Genomic DNA, 21,434 nt, shown 5'->3' on the forward strand with positions numbered 1-21,434 from the left:
TACACTGTGGTCTGGGAAAACAGAGAAAAAGCAGAAAGCCCAGTCTTGAAAGGTTAGCAAAGACTCCCAAGGAAAGTGACATTTGACACCTCCAGATGAATAAGCATCACCAAGGTAAAGGGGATGGCGGAGGGAAGTAGGAAGAGAGATTGAGGAGGGGAGGAAGAATGTTCCCAGCAGAGTAAGAGCGGAGTCCGAGAAGTCAGCGCCCTCATCACTCAGCTAGAGCAGATAACGTCAAGGAGGAGAGCACTCGCGTCTATCCCCATCAAATCAAGCGTGGCCAGTCTCTCACTCTCGGACGTTATAAACATCAAGAGTACAACAAAATTATAACACAATTACAATGCAAAATAAAACTTTAAAAAGAAATTCAAATCTTATAAAGGATGAGCAATTTTATGAGTTCGATGAAAGTTCGATCCAAGTCAAACAAGGACCAGGGAGAGTTAGACGAATTAAGAAATAAAGAAGGAAAAATCAACATAAAAGACACTTCAGAGGAGAATGATTTGCATATCAACGGATTCCAAAAGGCTTTGGGGAAAACTGTTTAAACTCCAGAATGTCTTACAAAAATGCCCCTACTTTTGTTCTTGCTTCAAAAGTCGAACATGATAAAAGGTCATGTAGTTTTTATGAAAAACATGACAAAATCCAAGGAAACTAGTCATTTCTTAAGCCTAAGAATTAACACACAGAAGTTACAATTATACCCTAACTTTACTAAACAGAAGATAGTGAGCTTTTAAAAAAGTGTTTAGTTTTGTTCTTCAATTTCAAGTATATTCAACAATTTCTATCACACTCGGTGAAAGTAAGGTGCTTCTCTTTCTTCTTTGGGGGAGGACAGTGGTCATTAGGTTTGTTTATTTACTTGTTTATTTTTAGAGGAGGTACTGGGGATTGAACCTGGGGCCTTGTGCATGCTAAGATTGCGCTCTACAGCTTGATCCATACCCTCCCCTCCCAGGTGCTTCTCTCTCTAATGAAAAGTAACCTTTGATAAGAAAAACATAGCTGAGGGAACAGAGGATGGGCAGCAAAGTCAGCCCTGGGTTCCAATCTTGATTCTATTGTTTGAGTTCTGCGTCCACTGCCACATCTGTAAAATGGGAAAACCACCATTTGCCTTCCAAAGAGTAAATGAGATAATGTATGTGAAACACTTTGCATGGTACCTGATTCTCCTGAACCAAGTTCTCCTGGCCTGCAGCCTATGGCACGGACACTCAGTAATTAACCTATGTCATTTTAACTATGTCACTTAACAAAACATATTGCTTATTGTTGGTTTAAATGGACTTAAGTACAACACTGAAACAACAGGACAATGAATATTCTGTCTCTTAAATAAGGCACATCTAGAAATAATCATGAATGATCAGATAATATTTCTGTGGAAAGTTTTAGGGAGAAGGAAGTATCTTATCGAGATTTCTTTTGAAATCAAATGAGATTTCAAGATTAATTATTGACACATGGAGGCCAGTACAATTATTTGCTTGGTAATGAAACGTTTTGTAATATGTATGCCTTTAATTAAAGAGTTATTTACAAGTGATTTTTAATTACCAAATTTTGTTTATCCTTTTGTTTTAAATTTCTACATTTATTGCATTTTAGCCAAAGGAAGTAATCTACCTGATTTTCTACTGTGGCAGATTTCACTTAATAAAGCACGTTCAAACAGTGTGCAGAGTCTCAGAAAGTAAAGCGGAACTCTAATAACCCTTTGAGAGGGTGCAGGAACTAGGAGAAAACCCTACTCCCCATATAAACACAGTTCTCCAAACGTGTCAGGGAATGACTCGAAAGCAGTGTCCTCTACCAAGCTGCCTGCACTTAACTCATCTTTTTATCCTCAATCCCTGACACAGTGAGTAGGAGGGATTTGACAAATTCTTGATCAATGAGAAAATAAGCCATCACAAAACTAAACAGGGCTCATAAAATTGTTTCTCCATTAAAGAATATTTTAATGAGTATTAGGTAAAGTATTTTGTTCCGGGTTGACAACTTTATAAGGAGATAAACTATCAGTAGATTTTATATCCTCTAACTCCCAGTCCAATTCCCAGCTCACCACTCCAGCTCTCAAGACCAAAGGGAACCTCAAAGACTGGAAGAAACCTGGAAATAGTCTCTCTCTTCATCATTTCCTTGTCTCTCATGGAATCACCAACTTGTGTTAGAATATTCTGTGTGCACATCTTCTCTCCCTTCCTACACTCTGAGTAATTACAGGGCAAGGAGTGTCAGGTATTTCTCTACATTCTCCTCACAGCATTTCATAGTTTTTTTCTTTCTAGTTGCCATTTCTCTCATTCTACTGAACCAATTAACCAGTGAATGACTGTGAGCTCTGTTCTGTATCCTTAAACACCTTTAAGAAGCTGAAGGCAAATTAAAATCATGAGTAGTCTTAAAACAGAAAAACAAGGTTCAAAATGTCAGTCAAACAAAAGGCGCCTGTGAGAAGGATGCAGCAGTCCGGCCGGGCCTGGAGGACGGTGGAAACTCCTTTCCTATGACTCACTCAGCTCTCAGATTAGCACTAGGTCCTCGTTCTAGTCCCTAAAGTCTCAGGGACAACTGTGTGGTTCAGCGTACCCAGAACGTCCACTGCCTCCAGGTTCCGGTGAATCAGGAAGAAACCTGTGTTTAATCCATTAAAATTATGATTATCATACAAGAATCTAACGATTATAAATCTGAACACTGACATAGGAAATGATAATTGGGAGAAATTGATAGACTACTTTTTATTCTTTCTTTTTACCAACCACCAAGAGCATCCCAGGAAGAAGGGGAAAAAAAACTTACTTTGAGCAGCCAAGTGAGAACGGAGTCACGATATGGAACAAATTTATTCTTGTTTTTGCCAGCACCCTGATCCGCCAGGGCTGAGATAACCAGACCGAGGGTTGTGAGGGACCTGCATGGTGCAACAAATCATAATAATCAGAAAAACCTGAGGAGATCAAATGTCACAGTTTAGTTCACAGATTGAACACCAAGATGCCTTTGTACCAGTACGAGAAAGCATGTTGTCAGCACTGTGCTGCTCGGGTTAAACACACAGACACTCTAAAAGCTGGTATCCCTTTACGCTAAGCTATAGAACTGCTTAGCTGAATTTTGTTTTTCATTTTTGTAAATAAAAATGTAAGCTATAAACCATTAGGTCAAGATAATGACGCAAACACACATATCTTTAAGAAAGGAAGCAAGAAACACAATACAATTAACTAAAACAAGTACAAAGCAAAAGCTTTCATACACACACACACACACACACACACACACACACACACATCTCAATGTGTAATAGCACAGCGTCTGGAGGATGGTGCTCCATAATCTCTAAATGATCATGCTGTGTGTCCTTCCTGGAGCCACGGGGATAGAAAAGACTCCTGCCCACAGGAGCTAAATTTAGCTTAAAATATGAAAATATAACCATACGAAGGACTCGGTGTACAAAAATGACTTTATAAAGCCCTAGCTTCTTGGCATAAATGAGCACTACGGCAGTCATAAAAGGGAAAGCCCGACGTGGCTAGCATATGTGCCGTGGTTTGTTCAGACAGTGACACCCACGCCCAGATCCATAGCTGGACCCTGATACTCTGTCTTTGTCTTTTCTACAGCTTAGACCAGTGGTTCTCCCCTGGAAGGTGGCTGTGTCCCCACAGTGAGCAGCTGGCAATGTCTGGAGATAATCTGGGTGGTCACCACTGGGGGTCGGGGAGGGAGGTGGCAGGCACTGCTGCCACCTAGTGGGGAGAGGCCAGGGATGCCACTAGACAGCCTGCAAGGCACAGGACTGCTCCCTGGGACAGAGAACTCCCTGGCCCCAAACCTCAACGGCGCTGCCCTGGAGAAACCTGTGACCTGACCGAGGCTGTGCGTCTCAGCTCCACAGACATTTCAACACAACATAAAACAGGCTCGGGCCCTTCAAATATACGGATGAAAAACATTCTCAACTATTTACTCTTTACAGCCCCGGTGGCTCCAGAATCCCCCTCCCTCAGGGGCCGCAGCGCCCCCGCCCGACTGGCAGGCCAGGGAGGCACCTACTTGTTGATGTTGCTCCCCTCCTTCAGCCGGTCCCCCGCCGCCCCCGTCTTCGTGGCTCGCTCGCTGCCGGCCAAGTCCACCAAGCTCAGTTTGCCCACTTTCTCTCCAGAGGTCTAGGAGGGAGACCGGCAGGTGCCGGTTAAGAGTTCAGTGACACGCTCCACCCAGAGTGTGTATTGTCCAAGTCCTCTCTTAAACAGTGTTTACTGTCATTTTAAAATTCATTTGTGATGCTACAGAATAGAGTAAGAAAACTGTCCAGTCCCGCAGCAGATACACGCACACATGTACACAAGTACTAACGCAGACAGAAAGTCACCTCAGAGAACAGTGCCCCCAAAATGGTACATTTTGAAGGGAACCCAACAAAATTTTCATAGAAGAGTAGATAAAATTTATAAGGTACAAATTTTAATATATGAAACCGTGCTTAAAATTTCATGTATATTTACCAATCATCCTAAGGGTAAATATTTGCATGTCTTATGATATTAAAAAATCTGTCTTTTATACAACAGAAGGATCCCTCAAAAACTCAACACTTTCTAAAATTTCATATTATTCATATAATTCCCTTGTTTCACAATTTCAGGTATTAAACTTAAATATTTTTCTAGTTATTATGACATTTTCCTTTATCCAAAATGTTCCATTATCAAATCACACACAGAACAGATATTTAATACTTTAGCAGCAATATAAGAATGTGGGAAAGCAATGCCAAAATCTATAAACTGGACCATTTTTTAAAACTTCCCTTTAAAATACACATTTATATTTGTTTCCATAAATAAACATGTGGCTAACAAAAAGATATTCAGCTTCCCAAATCAAAAGTACTTTTGGTTAAAAAAACGTCAGTATGTTTTTTGTTTTATGCTGAAAAGGAAACAGGAAACAAAGAACTTTTTGTCATTACACTAATCTTGCTGGGATGGTAAAAGAAGACAAATATTCTTTCAGCAAATGAAAAATCTTGCCAAAATGTAGCTCTTTGCCAGGGTGATCATTTTAGCTTCTGGTATTTGAAACTGATTCGCTGGAGGGTAGTAATAAAAAATGCAAAAGTTCACAGAAAAAATAAGAGGGAAAACACAGATGTATCAGTCGATACAGAAGTTTTCGCTCTGGTAGGAGCGCATACATCTCTGGCTCTGTTGACGCTTCATAAGTTTCTCAAGAAATACTCAAAAATTATTCTACAAATCTAGCAATCTTACAGTACAACTTCCCCAGTGTAACTTACACCTTCTAACACTTAGCTATTTAGCAGAAGGTAACACTTTGAAAGAAACTCCACTAAACCAGCTAGGGGACTATTAGCCTACACAGTCTGCCATCAGAGTTTAAAGCTCAAAAAGCGCTGTGGCAGAGACCGTGGGCCATCCATTTATATAACCTGTTTCAACTTCTTAAAGTTGGAGAGGGTGGAGAACTAAAACCTCCATTTCTCAGACTTAGGGTGTGACTTCGGCTCTGTCAGTCAGATACACCTTCTTTAGATTTAGAAAGCAGAAACCAAGCAGAGGTCATCCATCCCCCTGGGCCATTCTGGCTTTTTTTCTGCTGGCAAGCAGGATTGTAGACATACGAGTTTTCCTGAAACAGGGTCCCCGCTCACATTCCCCAGCTCCCAGGGCACTAAGAGGCAGCCTCATTGACCCCTGTGTCCTGGACCACAGCTTTGGGAGTGGCCTCAGAGGGAGGACCACCCTCAGTGGATGAGATCTGTGCCATCCTGAATGTTATTTCTACAGGTCTAGAACCCACTCCTCTGAACGTATTCCAACAGCTTCATAATTGCCCAGTTCCCTCCACTAAATCCCTTTCTGCTTACCTAGAGTGGCTTCTGTGTCTTGTCCTGAGCCCTAACTGACAGACATGCCTCACTAGGACTTTAAGTCATATAATACCTGAAGGGAATAAGATAAACCACGATTCACTTGAGAAATTTTTTTAAAAAGGCCACGCATCTCAGCACCTACCCCAGACCTCACGTCGTATAAAGTATGTGTGAGGGTGATTTTGAAGACCGCGTGGGATCGGCTGCTCTCCTCGTTCATGTTGGTGGCAGCGACGGTACGAGACTTGTTACCCTCAGACATCAGAGACTCAATATCCTAAGTGGAAACAAGTCAGAGACACAAGTTTCATCACCTAATAACCATTAAAACTCTCCTATGCTACGAAGTGCATTCCAAGTTCCACTACTTAGTCAACCATGTTTGCAGTTTACATTCTGTTTTTTCAATGACCATTAAGCCCCACAGAGTACTAGAGCCAATACCATCTCTGAAAACTCAATACATTATTTGCAGTGGGTGCAGATCAAGTGGCAGCTCTGAAATTAGACAAGTTCGGAAGCTACATGCTGAGTCCCACGAGACGGACAAACGCGCCATGCCAACCCTCATCTAGAAATTTGAAAAAAACTTTGTTTCTTTAATTACAGCAACAGAAGTTAATTGCTAAATCAAATTAGACTATATGCATAAACAGCAAACAATAATTTGCAACCCCTTCTAGCACTGTATCACCACATCGGTGTATAGATCTTTACCAGATCTGTTTTTAGAAAATCAGAACATCAAGAGACTAATTTTCTGTACAGATTTACCACTTTGTTGCCATTATAGCTAAAAAAGAGAGAGCCTGATACACTCAAAAGTTATCATGAGATCTTCATTTATTTTTAATGTTATAACTCTAAAACAGTTACTTAAGCAATCTGGAATTTAGTTTCATAAACAACAACAAAGCTATAACATCCTCTACCTTACAAGGATTTTAGTGAGGAACAATACAGATAGTGAGTCCACTAGTTGCCTCCTTTTATCTCCCCCTCTTCCCGGTAAAGCTGAGCACACTGCAGTGGAACTAAGAGACTACATTTCCCAGATGCCCCGGCAACCAGTCTGGCCATATGACTAAGTTTCAGTGAGCAAGACAAAAAGTCACCTTGGAATTCACCTTAAAGGGAGTAGGCAGACCACCATATCTTGGTTCTAAGGGCCATCCTCAGCTATGAGAACAAGGCACCACTACAGAGCTGGCTCTCTGGGGAGAGTGGGACGGTCCTGACAGCATCTTTGGAGCCGCCATACTAGCCCCCCCCCATTTGTTCACTCTAATATAAACTGAAAGCACCTACTATAAGCCAGGTACATTTTAAGATACTGAGGATACATAATGAACAAAACAGGTAATTCATATTCTAAAGAACTTAAGTCCTGTTATGCTTTTCTGTTATATGCAGCTAAATATAATCTTAATTGACACATATATGAAAAACTTTGAAAACCACAGGATTCCGTTTTGCTATATAAATGAAAAAGAAGAGTGTTTAAGGGAAGAATTCAACGCGATAAATAAAAAGCTTCAAAGTAAACATCTCAAAAAGAGGTATAAGTAGGCACCAAAATGGAAAAAAAAAAAGGTAAAATTCACAATTTTCTCGATTTATTCCAAGTCCATTTTAGATCCATTAAATCTAACAACACTGACACTTAATGTTAAAAGCTTTATCCTATTTAGCCTACATTTATTCACTGGTCTGTGATCATCTAAACATCCATTGGTCTTTAATCTGTTGTCTCTTCCATAAACTCTCTATTGAGCCTTTTTATTTTTTTTTTTTTAACAAAATGGCTTTTTATACTTCCCAATCTCCTCTGAGCTCTCAAGAAAATCTTGATCTCCCTCCACTGTTGCATAAATAAACTCTCAATCATTATTAAAATAACAATACCTAACATGTATATGATTCCAAGGAGGTTTCCAAGAATTTTCACACACGTTATCTCACTTGATCTCCTCCAAGAAACCTTCCTGAATCCCAACCTCCCCAAATACGTACACATCCATTTGAGTTAGGTACTCCTCTTCCAAACTACCATGAATCCCGAACATGCATCTCTCACTGCACTTAAAATTACGTTGTTTTATAATATCTTTGTAACATCTGTAAGCATCTTTAGAGAATAGGCCATCTCATTCATTTCTTATTTCTTCAGCACTCAGCACAATGTCTGGCATAGACAGGTGTTCAATAAATGCTTACTAAATGAAGTAACTAATGTTTACTAAATTAAGTATCATTGACCAAATAACAGGATTTGATTAATGAACAAAGGAATTAATGACTCTACCTCAAAAGACAGTCAAAACAATAAAGCTAATTTCCATTTAAAAAATTAGGACAAAGAGGCTTGGTGAAATGGAGTTAATGATCCAGAGTCACAGAGGAGTCACCAGACCAGCATCCTCTGATTCCTACTTCAGTGTGCCGTACATTACGTCACAGCTCACCCACCTCCACTTCCCCAATGAGGAAAGCCCAATGGCTTACACAAAGCAGAACTACGACGTTTGAAAATGAAGAGAACTCATAACTAGAGGCCAGTGAGTGATTATCTCAAATTAGAAACAGGTTTTGAATTTCCAACTACTCAACTCATTTTATCTCCTATCATTAAATTAACAAAATCATAAGCAACATCATTATTTTATGTAATACTAGGTAAGAAAAAACACGGCTTTTTATCATTTTAAAGTACAATTGTAAGGAGTATCACAGTTTTAGAGACCATAAAATATGGAAAAAATGTGTCTCACAATAAATGAATAGATATGCCTTGCAAATATGTATACCTTCTCTCAAAATTAAACAGATCTAGCAGCCATATACAGCTTTATAATAAAGACTTTGTAAAGTGACTTCTTAAGTGACACTATCATAAATTTATTTTAATTTTTAAAAAATCACAAATTTAACAACAAAAAAATTTGCTACAATGAGTTTTAGTAGTTTACACAAAGGATGCTGTTACCTTGTAGCTTGTGACAGCCAGTTTAGAAAGTCCATCGACATAGGGTCCCAACACACTGTGCTCTCTGACTTTTAATGTTTGACGGCTTCTGTTCGTTAAAATCAAAAGAAATGGTTTTTAAACAATAACCTGTTTTTAAAAGAATTCAACTATGCTCCATAAAAATATATACTGAATTCAACAAAGATCTCAAATAAATGGAACAAACAGACTTGATCCCAGAAGAATTTTAAACCAAAATTTAAAATCTCAACTAGTAAGAACTTCATAATGTGGTAAAAGATCACATCATTCAAATGGGTGCACTGTGGGATGTCTACTACCACAAAGAATGCAGAGTCAAATAAATACAAACAATCTACTTGTCAGATCATAGAATGTGGCACAAAGAGCAGAAACTCAGTAAATGTTAACTGCAGGAAAGAAAACTACAGACCAATCTCAATCAGGAATAAAGACAAATATAGAGAAACAAAAATAAAGACAACAGATTGAATCTGAGTGATTTAAAACCCTAAAATTGGGCTGTGCCAGGGCTGTTATGCTGTTTAAATATTGAAAAGATTCATGCCCTTTACCACAATGAGAGACTGAAGAGAAAAAAAAAAGCAATCATTTCAATAAACTATTAAAATGACATGAAGAATGATTCAATAAAATTAAATACTCATGCATGATTAAAAAATAAATAAACCTCTTGCAACCAAGGAACTAATGAAACCAGTAAAGGGCACCTTCCAAAAACCTAGAGCGTATCAAGTACTTAATGACACCAACCAAAAAAGTATTAAGAATAGCTGATGATCGAGTCTATCTCAAAAAGCTCTTCAAAAAAACATAAATATTGCAATAAAAAAGAATACTTGTTGATAGCAAGGTTGTAAGTGAGTCTTATTTTATGTAACTTATTATTTTCTAATGATTTGGAATTCTATAGCACCCTAAGGATCAACCACCAAAAACTTCACTTATTACTACAAAACTGTATATAAAGCAGATATAGAATATTTGACTTAGTTCTGATCTTAAGAATAATATTCTATCAATTTTTCTCCTTTCATGTTTCCCTTTTTTCTTTAAGATAGTGTATATTATCTCTTGAGTAAAGCAACGTTATTACATTAGGACACATAGCAGACAGTGAATTAACAATCAGTACTTCAGTAAAGTAACTAGATTCTCTCAAATAGTCTTTCACTGAAAAGGAATCACCTTCAGAGGTTGTAATCCGTTCACTTTGGCTCTTGAGAAACACCACAAAAATCCTCAAGAAACTCCGACGGAGGAGACAACAAGAGCTAACACTTCCTGAGCACTGACTATGTGCTAGTAAATGTTCTAAGACCTCCGGTGTATCATCCCAGTGTAACTTCACAATAGCCCGCTGAGATACTATGTAACATTATCATCCCCTCTGTACAAATGTGGCCTAGAAAGCATAGGAAACTTGCATAACAGGTAACAGGTAGAGGATCTGGATCCAGATGCAGGTGAATCCAAAGCCCATGCTACTAATTACTCGATTATACACAAGACAAACATCTAAGAAATTACTAAAGACTGTTGGCAAATTGTAGATAACGTTCAAGCTACTCACCCAAGCACTGTGGAATATGAAACATGAGAACGAAGTCAGCTAAGAACTTCTGGAAAGAGTAGGTCTGGGATCTCAAAGAAAGGGATGCTCTTCACAGAGGTAAAGGTGCAAGAAAAAGTATCCAAGGCAGACCCAGAAAAAGTACAGGGGCACAATATCCAGCAAGATGTGGGTACCTAAGGCCATCACCTTCCTACCTCTGGCCACCTTTTGTTCCCTGTCTCGACATCCATGCATACTGCCCTCCACAAAGGACAGCTGGGTCACTTTCCAAACACCTCCATGCTTTGGCACAGGCTGTCCCCATATCTGAATTGTTCTCACCTAACTTCTCAGTGGACAGACTCCTGCTCAGCACAAAACTCATCAAGCATCCTCTGCAGAATCCTCCCTTTTCCTCTGGACAGTCACCCCTTTTCTGCTCTCACCTATTCTGTATAAGCCGTCTTCACAACTTAGAAGCATTATTGCATTGATTCATAACTATTTGTTTCCAAAACTCCCATTCTGTCCACACTGAGGTCTTCCTCTGTGACCGCATGGTGCCTGACATACAGTGATCACGCGGTGTTAGGTTTTGTATAGAAACACTAAGGGTCAATTCAATCTCACTCTGAAAGCCCTGCAGATCATTATCTTTGCTAAAGAAAAAAGACGCCATTGAGGAGGAGGCAGGTTTGGTTTTCTCTTGCCTGAGTATCACTATGACTCACTGCCTCTAAGACCATCTTTCCTTGATCATCTTTTTCATCCAAACATAACTAGATGCCCCCTTGTCGTCCTCTGCACTTTCTATACCCCTCAGCTCTGTTATGCTGTGTGGCTCTTTGACCTTCCAAATGCCGTTCTTACATCAATAAGCCACAGGCTGTGGTTATTATCTGTTTCATTCTCTCCACTGTTGCACTTCCTTAAAATCTGAACTTAGAGAACTCTCTGCAATGAACAAATTTCCTCAGAGTTATCTTAGTTTCAGTTATGACTGCAGAGTGAAATCTGCATGTTTGAAGGCTTTCTAATACTTTTGAGCCACTTCTCTTTCAAAGTCTATGCCACACAATGGACACTATTTTCTCTCTAAGCATCATTAATATTAACTATCTTGAAGTCCAGGTTTCATTATTTCTGATTATGCCTCTCCCTCACTTCACAGCCTGCAAACAAACAGATGAACTCCAATCAAAATTTCTTGGTTTAAAACAAAACAAAAAAAACCCTACTTCATTAAGTTACTTGGTTTCAGGGTAACTGGTATCCTTAACTGTTATTACATCTTTTTTGTTTGTGGCTTTGGATGTATCTAAAGAGGCAACATGACCCAAACACATACTGTTCAAACATGCTTCCCTGCCCCATCTCAGCTCCAAGTCCAAAAGCCTGGCACTGGCTGTAGGAAGCCATTTTATGTAATGAAATACAAATCATAAAGAAAATAATGAGGTAAATAACTCTCTACTAAGGTTCAGTGTGAAAAATTTCACGTAAGCCAATTTATTAAGTCTGTTTTAGTTCATAAAACCATAACATCAAAGTCTCAAAAGTCATTTACCCTTTGGGATCAAGAAGGTCTCTAACTTTTTCATTATAAATTTCCATATAGGACACTTCTACTTTAAAACTCTGCTCTTCATTTTCCTCTTTCTGGGTTCGTTCAAAGAGCCCACTGCAAAGTCTTGGGATTAATCCAGGTTGGTCTGCGGTGCCCATCATGGTGTAAGATTTTCCAGATCCTAAAAAATGGAAACCATCATCATCACTGTCTCCCCGAGAAGTTGAAATAAATAACCCTCTTTCCAGTGCTCATAATAAAACCCTAGCACTTAGCAAAATGCCCCCAATAAGAAATATACTCAAATACAATGATGTCACTAGTAAGTACAGAAGCTTTCCTATTGCACACATAAAAGTCAAAAGTATACATCCTTTAGGAAGAAAGCAAAAATCTTCTTTAACCGTCTTCATACTTTAAAAAGAAGTTCCCTAAAATGACAGAAAAACTGTGAGATCTGAGTAGTGTTCTAAAACTGAACTGGGAAGATCCACATGATAAACACTACGTGCCTGTTCCCAACCACTCATCACAGTGCAGAAAACACGCATTACCCCTACGGGCCCCAGAGCAAACCCGCTCACTGCCACTGGCCTCCAGCAACAGTGTGCAAATCAGACTCATCTTCTTTTCCTAATACAAAATTATTTTCTCCGCTGTACCCCAAATACATATTCCTTAAAGAAAATTTCAAAAACATATGAAAATACAAAGGAAAAAATTAACTCACTCATAGTCCTAACTTAAGCATAACCCGTTCTCCTTTTTGTGATTTCGAAAACATACTTTCAATCATTCAAGCTGCTGCTTTGATCGCCTGACACTTGATCATTACCGTGACACCTAAAACTAACACAGCACTTCTAGCGTGCAAGGCCTTTTCTACAAGTTTTTACATGGTAACTTATTGTGACAAGCCTAAGGAAAGTCTTTAATTATTGATGTTTTACAGGTAAGGAAACTGAGGTGCCAGTTTCCCAGCTGCCTAGAAGCAGGGGCAGAGCTGGAGCTGGGCCGGCCAGGCTCAGAGTCCACGCTTATAACCACTGCCTTTGAAAATACCGTAAGTATTTTTCTGTGAAGAACAGTTTTCAGTTGGACAAGCTATACGAGATACCCTCATAGAAGTGACTACTCCGCTTTAAACAGATTTCTTTTCTGTTGACCACAGGGGTACAAAAGTCAAAACACTCTATCAGCCATAACTAATAAGATGGTAGCAGCAACACATATTCTTTTCGGTATTTTCTTTGTTTGGATCCTTAAAGCTTAAAAAAAATATATTATGTAACAGTTACCAGTCTGTCCATAAGCAAAGATACACGCATTGTAGCCGTCAAAAGCATTCTGAAGGATATTCTCCCCAAGGCACCTGAAAACATCATCTTGACCTGAAACAGAGAAAAAGGATGTTTTAAGCCAAAACTACACATGAACAATTAAAACAACAAACAAATCCCTCAAAAATGCACATTTTTTCAGCTTGTTTATCTCCAAATGAGATTGTTAAATTTGATGAATTCTTCCAAAGGCTTATGTCTTTCAAGTTATTTTCAGTTAGCACATGACAGAAAATGAGTAATAAGGTCCTGATAACAGGAACTTGAATTAGTAAACACTGGTCAAAAATCCTCTGTAACGGAAAAAAACAGTGAAGTGCTAATTTTATAAACAATGATTATAAATACCTGAAATTTATACTTGGGACCTAGGTGGACCTGAATTTAACTACATACCACTCAGCCAATGCCTTATTCAGTGCGTACTAGAGTTTGAAGTAATCATATGTATCAATCCCCTCTCCTTCTCCTCAACAATAATGTTTAATTGCAGGGTCTACAATTCATAGCGGCCAAGAGAGGGAGGACGGACTTGGACATTTCTTCTAGCTTTCACTCATGGACATAAATAGCAAGATTAAATTCTCCTCTACAGGCTAAATTAAATACCTCAATAATCAAATGTGACCGTGACAAGTTATTCAGCCTCTTTGAGTCTTGAATATAATATGAAAGAACTGGCTGCTGTTGTATTTGTTATATTTTGAACACTATAAATAGCAGCCCATTATGCCTCACTTCCTAGTTAATTTACCAGATTAGTACACCATCATCACACTTTAGACACTGAAGCAATCCTTCAAGTCATCACTGGGCCAGGTGGCCCAAATGAACCTTAACTTTTGGAAACAGCTGTAATACTACTGTTTCTCATGATAAAAGCCAAGACAACATGACACTCAGTATTTAAGACACTGCTTAGAAACGAGTGTCACAAGCAATTAGGAATAAAGAAAATGTAACGCTATCACTGTAGTCCTCAATTTGTCGTGATAAGAGGCTTGAGAAGAGAGTAAGTCATCACTGAGGAGGGTAAGAGAATAGAATCCCAGAGCAAATTTAGAGAGAATATGGCATCTCCCTCCCCATTAAAAAGAGAAAAGGAACACTGAAAGCTCAAGTGATTTATTCAAATTCAGAGACAGTCAAGGGTGAAGCTCAGTGCTGGAGCATCTGACTGCTGAGACAGTCAGGAGTGGAGCTTGGATTAAACTCGAAGTTTCCTTTCCTCCTTGGCCAGCATTCTCCTTTCTTTACACCAAGCTGCCTCTCTAGAGGACCACATCACAAACACTAAGGGGTCTAAGTGGCCAGTGCGTGCTGTGGTGCCATGTAAGGCCTAAGGATGTTATAACACCATGAGCCCTATTCATCCAATTTCATCATCTCATACCAACAACAGTGCACTGTGAATCTCCCATTTCCCAATCAATATAAAAACTTTAACAGCAAAGACTAGAGGAAGTTCTCTATATAGTTTCTAAAATTACACAAAATTCTACAATACTTCATAGGGAAAAAAAACCCTTTCTATATTATCAGTAGTTAATAGGATGCTGTATTCTTACCTGAATACTTTTCTCTGACAGATTCATCCATAGACCAGAAACAATGATCATATGCAAACACCTGTTGAAAAATACAGTATGTATTACTGTACTGTATACTTATAATGTTATTAACTATGTCATAGCATTGATAACATTGCTCGCAATAGTGAAATAAAAACAACTTACTGTCTTACAATGGAGGTTAAATTCTGTATGGTACAGACTCACAACAGACAAGTCAGCACCCTACAGATGATACGGATCTTTATTTCACATGGAAAACTCTTCACAATGTTAAGTGACAAAGGGGAGGTTACAAGACAATACGTACAATGAGACGGCTATTACACACGTACACACACAGTCACACATATCAGGTTCACTACTGCATGATGAGACGAGCGATATCTTTGTTTTCTTTATGTTTTTATGTATTCTCTATATCCTTAGTTTTCTCATCAAAGAAAAAGTTTTTTTTAAATGAAATGTAAAGGTGATTACTATAGCATGCTGAAAAAGATTCCTTAAATAAATTATAACACAACCATGGTTGATACAATGTAGCTTTAGACTGATAAGAAAATATTCATGTATTAATGTAAAAATTATAAAAGTCGGACCATGATCCCATATTTGTACAAAAATCTAAACACATAAAAAGTAGTTAGAATATACACTGGAAGTACTGGTAGTACTTAATGCTACTTGGTGGGATATCAAAATTATTTGTTTTGACCTTTTTAAGTTTACTACTTTCTAAAATACGTGGGGTTTTTTGGTTTGTTTTTTTTGGCAATCTTTTAAAGTCCCTTTTACCTATTTAAAATTTTTTGATTTCACTATAATTTAGTGGATTTTAGGTGTAATTGTGTTTAAATTTATTTCAGCTTGCATTTCAAACTCTCCTACTTTGGGAGTCTGTTGCCTCCCTTCCCGATGACGGCTTTCCTCTCGTGCCTTTTTATAACGTTAGTTTGCAAGTACATCTGAATTGGGAGTTTGTATTTTCCAGTTTGTGTGATGGCTTGTTTTTCCCTCTCCCTTTGGCTACCTTTCACATGACTAGCTATGCTGCCGCTCCCAGCTACTGAAGCCCAGATCTGGGTCTTTCCAAAGCCCAATGTCTCTACTCCCTCCTATTTACACAGAAATTAGCTCAATGGTGGTGGCCAAAAACCCTTTTAAGCCTTTTTTCATGATGGAGCCTCACCCAAATTGGTTTTCACATGGTGAGCTTCTCCGGCCCTCGACCACACATCAGGGTCCCCCCTAGTCTGCAAGAGCTGAACTTCCAAACCCCTCTGAGAATCTGTATCTGATCTCAAGGGCCCAGGAAGCGTGCTGCTGCAGCCCCAGGTTGCCACTAGTCCCTGAAGTGACATGTTTTTCAATACAGTGACATGATTTTAGTACTTTCAAATGTTTTGTCTGTCCCTGCTATGAGTTTCGAGTTGGCAGAAGAATGTTTCTATGTGAACTCACAAGGCTATATGGACCAGAGGCCTCAGAGTTAAATTTTTTTTAAAGGAAATTAGATTAGGATGGTAAATGAAGTATGCATGCCTATACCCACCTCCCATCTGAAATTCACTCAAAATAACAGAGGGATGGAGGGAAAGAGCCAAAAGGAGAAAGGAGAGGGGAAAGGAGAGCAAGTTTTTAAAAGCAAGACTGCTTATTTGTACCTGGACCAGAAACTACGAATGCCTGAAAGACAGCAGCAGTGAGACTGATGGGGGGGTGGGGTGGGGACCACAGGGAACTGCAGGGGGAGATGGCTGCAAAGCTAAGAGCAGGTGTGGAAGAGCACCAGGAGAACAGCTAAATGAGCCATCGGGGGCCCTGGGACAACCAACAGGATGACTGGTTAGAAACATCTTCAAAGCAAGGAAAGATCAGAACAGCCGTATCCCTGTGCAAAACTGTGGCAGGAGGCATCTGTCCCCTGGGATGGGGCAGTGATGGGGGAGCCAGGACAAAGGGGCATGAGAAGCCCAATGGCTGACAACCCCCATGAAGAGGCTGGAGCCTGGAGCCCGGAAGCTGCCCACCAGCCTCAGCACTGTGTTTTCCGTTACTAATCCTCAACATTTCCCCAAAGCTAAACGTGTATCTATCTATCAACGGTGGTGGCTCACTAGGTTAGCAATTCAACAACAGGGAGAGGAGGAAAAGAAGAAGATGGAAGGTGATCCCAATGGACTATGTATCAAAACTTCCAGTAGGGGCTGCTTTTCAAACTACATTTGTCAGCCACGGTGAGACTCTTTCAAGCAGGGTAAGATGAAGTAAAACGTGAAACTCAAATTAAGTTTCTTCTGTTCCAGCTTTCAACTCTCATCTCTCTTATCATTGTATTTGGTTCCGTTCTCACCAAGATGAAGCAGAAACCATCCTGATTCTCCGCCTGTAAGCTCAGCTCCTACTTCAACAGCCCCATCACCACCTGTGTGCGCTTACCTGCGATCAGGCTCTAAATGGCACTCCTCTCCCCGTGGCTACGGTCTTTCCTTTCTTTTTTAAGTTTAGGGATTTTTAAATTTAGGGATTTCTTTAACTCGTTCTCAGTTCCAGTAGAGAAGCCATCATTAAAGTAACCATAATGACAGCTGACACTACATGCGAGGCCCTGGGGTACAATGAAGTTAAGAACCCGGAGACCAGCAGGTGGGGGAGCTGGGACCTGAGCCCAGCCTCAGAATGGGGCCCATCACCACGAGGCTGGATTCGTTTTCTTCCCCAATTACGTGAAGGCGCCACAGCCTGGTACAAAGTTGGGAACCAGGAACACCTCGTTCTTACTTACTAACAATACTGAATGGCCCTCTTTAAATTTTAGCAGTTTTGTAAATTATCATAGGTATCTTCCAGCCACGGATTTCCTAAAGCAGAAAGCCCTTTTCTTCCTTAAATAAATACTTTTAAAGTTTTTTAAAAAGAAGGACTTTTTTCAAGTAACAGAAGAAATACACATTCATTATAACAAGTCAAATGACACAGAAGCATAAAATAAAAAATAAAGGTCTCCCATTCACCCACCATACTTCTCCCTAGAGGTAACCACCATGTTAATAATGTGGCTTTGGTCCCTCTATTTCTTATGTCAACACAACATTTTCTCTAAACATTAAGATACAGTTGAATTAAATAAAACATGAATAGTTTTTAAATAGTCATGTAAGGTTCCCTCACATCTTTACTGCAATCTCCAGCCTCTGCTCCATCAAAACAACACAAAAACAAAAATAACCCAGCATCTTTTCACAGAAAAGATAACACTAATAAAATTAGTTTTACATATATAAAGAAGTCAGTGCCATTATTAAACTATTTTTTTCAATCATTCAGAGTCCCAACAGCCAAGTCTATACATATTTTAAAAACAATAATAGAGAATGGAATTACAATTCAACCGCGGATTCTAAAACAAACCTTCAGGAATGTAGATAAAAATCTAAATTTCCTGCAAAGTTCCAGAGAATGATCAATTCAAAACACAGCCCTGTGCCCACTCCGGCACACCTATACTCCCTGGGACACACGGGAACTGGCTCACCGCACCAGAGGTTCTTTAGAACCTGGGCTCAAATCTAAGATGAAAGCACACTCCCCTGAGGAAGCTGTGGGCCAGGGCAGGTTTCCACTGGCCTGGGAACACGTCCCCAGCCATCCCAGAAGTGACATGGATAAGTCTGCCTAGTACGGTTCTGACCACAGTTTGGAACAACCAGTTTTGAGCCAATCCATGGCGAACAGCAGAGCACAAAAGGAATCTGTGTTGCAGTTGCTGGGAGACTGGCCAGAACTGGTCAAAGTACAAATACAGCTTTTCCATAAACCTCCAATCCCTCTTATGCCAATAAATGGCTTTGGATTTATGAATAGGCTGACAGCTTGCATTACATTTCTTTTTTTTTATAAAAGTGACAGAAAATATTTTTATTTTTAAGAAAATTACCAGTACTTCAAAAATATGCACATAAGATCTTTACAAGCATCACATAAGAAACCAAATCTCTTACCTTTGGCTGACTTCTGGGTTCCCAAAAGATGTCATCGATGACATGAAAGAAAAGAAAACATGGGTATAAAATTTTTTTGAGTTAGAAGATGCTTTTTGAAGGGTAAAATGATAATAAATATCGTGAAAATCTTTATGAAGAGTACAAAATATTAACTTTGAAATCAAATAGCAATTTGATTTAGAAATCTCTTAATAGACAGAGTACTAGTTACAGAAAGCTAACTTGTATCTCTCAGGGAGAAGAAAGATTACCTGAGCACTGGATAATTTTTAGATTCCTAACATTTCTGCCTTCTACATTTTGTTTGGCTTTGTATATAACTTGTAAATACAAAAAAAAAAAAAAAGAAATTCTTTGCTTTTTGTCATCTGGCTTCACTTCCAAGAGTTTTCTCGCTTTGGCAAAGTAACAGCTTACTCTCTGTCTACATAGGACGTTCTACAAAAAATCAATTCTGTTCTAAGAAAAAAAGGTTAAAGGAACAACTAATTTTTTGCCAGTGAATGACTACTTACTGAATTACTCACTATTCCTCCATGCTGGCTCAGATGCTTCCAATCTCCCTCCTCTGAAAATGCCACTAGCTTACATCTCCTCAGGGTACAGGAATATAACTCAATCCAGTATAACTCCGAGATCATTTAAAACTTGGAGAAAAGTTATGGGTAAAGCACTAAGAACTCCCTTCACCCAAATTCACCAACTGTTAACACTGCCACAGCCACCATGTGAGGGTAAGTTAAAGACATGCCCCTTCACCCTAAACATTTCACTGTATAACTCCTAAAAAAAAATGATGTTCACTTACACAACCATAGGAACAACTGGTCCTTTCAAAATGCCAAGTCAAACCTGAAACTCCAAAGGAAACTATACATGGAAACGCTTCCTTTCAATTGTCTATATACATCTTGTGTCTCTGTCTCCCCAAATTTTCTTCTAAATGTTTTAGTTAAACTTAATAAATTTAACATTGTATCAAATGATTTCAGATAAGAGCAGTCAAACGCCAAGGAAAGCAGCAAATGAGTGGCACTCGCTCTACACATTTTGGAGTAACAGCCAGTGTGGCTAACATACAAAAGAAAGTAATTTCTCTGGAATAAGAGATATGGGGAAACTTCCCAACAAAAAGACTTGGAAAATACCAGTGGAGGTGACTGACACATGGTATCACCTTTTTGTAGGTCTTTACAAGCAAAACAGATTCTCATCAATTGCAGAAGGTTTGGTTATAAACCGAGCTGGAGGCTAAGCACAGAGCCAGCATACATGAAATGCCCATGCAAGGCCAGGTACCTTGCATGCTACTTCATTTAATTCTCACAATAACTCTAAAAGATGCTATTACTATTCCAGTTTCACAGATGAGAAACTTAAGGCTCAGAAGAGTTAAACAACCTAGGTTGTTCAAGACACAATAATAATCAGTGATGGATCTGGGATGCAAAAGTAGGTCTTCTGACTCCCAAGTCTGTGTTTTCTTCCCCTCCCACACTGGTCAAAACAGCCTCGTCAAGTTTCCCCTAGACTGAAGAATCTATGAGTCATACATTAACAACTGCTCCTGGTAACAGAAACATTTCCCAATGTATTAATTTCCTCCATTCTAATTATTACCCAATAAAAGGTTACCACTTGGCGCTTATGCCAGAGTAAGTTTACTTATTTATTATATTTATAAAAACTCCAGACTGTCTTTTCTGAGAGAAAAATCAGATATTTAGCATGATATTCAATTTTAAGTAAAATATTTTTATATAAAAATCAGCTCTTCCTTCCTAGAAGACAACCAACAAATGTAAAATTCAGTAACATATGATACATAGCAGAAGAATCCATGGGGCTAACTTGAATCTAGAACATGATAATAAAAACAGAAGAAACAAACCAGTAAATTAATTACAGAGCTAAGTTTCCAGCTAGGGATCCTGGTGGCTACAACAATAAAGCTCAAATAACCTACAGAGTTACTGGAAACCCGAAGATGTAATTACAGCTCTGTACAAAAATAAGTAAGTAAATTAATTAATTAAACAAAGCCTTTCAACATGTAGTTGCAATCCAACTCCACAGTGTCTCACTAGTCCAAAATCCCTTCTTTAGAAACCTCAGCTACCTAGATCACAGTGGGGATTCAGGAAGCAAAGAAAACCAGCTCCTGGACCAGTCAAAAGAGATGTCATAAAGTAGAAGCAGGAGAGTCTGAGTTTATGAGTTTGTTGTTACTGTTCCTTAACTTCAATTTGAACTTTCAGACTTACAAAAAGTTCCCAAAACAGTACGAAGAATTCCTTTGTACCCTTTACCCAGTTTCCCTAAATGTTAACATCTTACTATAACCATAGTTACAATGATCAAAACCAGGAAATCAACCATCTAACACAAGATTTATAAATACCTTAGAGCCAACCTTAAATTCGTGCCAACCGCCCTGCTGATGTCCTTTTTTTGGTCC

General features: G+C 39.0%; 1 protein-coding gene across 3 annotated transcripts in view; it reads right to left on the reverse strand.

Moving 5' to 3' along the window:
* Positions 1-21,434, reverse strand: part of KIF13B (kinesin family member 13B) — a 165,257-nt gene that overhangs the window by 92,124 nt on the left and 51,699 nt on the right. For all 3 annotated transcript variants that reach the window (XM_064482496.1, XM_031442133.2, XM_064482497.1), the window contains exons 3-10: positions 18,974-18,986; positions 14,970-15,030; positions 13,360-13,452; positions 12,062-12,242; positions 8,916-9,003; positions 6,072-6,206; positions 4,087-4,199; positions 2,827-2,938 (exon numbers count right to left, since the gene is read on the reverse strand). In XM_064482496.1, the coding sequence (XP_064338566.1) occupies positions 2,827-2,938; positions 4,087-4,199; positions 6,072-6,206; positions 8,916-9,003; positions 12,062-12,242; positions 13,360-13,452; positions 14,970-15,030; positions 18,974-18,986 (796 nt within the window). The remainder of the gene's footprint in view (positions 1-2,826; positions 2,939-4,086; positions 4,200-6,071; positions 6,207-8,915; positions 9,004-12,061; positions 12,243-13,359; positions 13,453-14,969; positions 15,031-18,973; positions 18,987-21,434) is intronic.

Source organism: Camelus dromedarius, chromosome 36 (assembly GCF_036321535.1).
Source record: "Camelus dromedarius isolate mCamDro1 chromosome 36, mCamDro1.pat, whole genome shotgun sequence".
Classification (NCBI taxonomy): Eukaryota; Metazoa; Chordata; class Mammalia; order Artiodactyla; family Camelidae; genus Camelus; species Camelus dromedarius.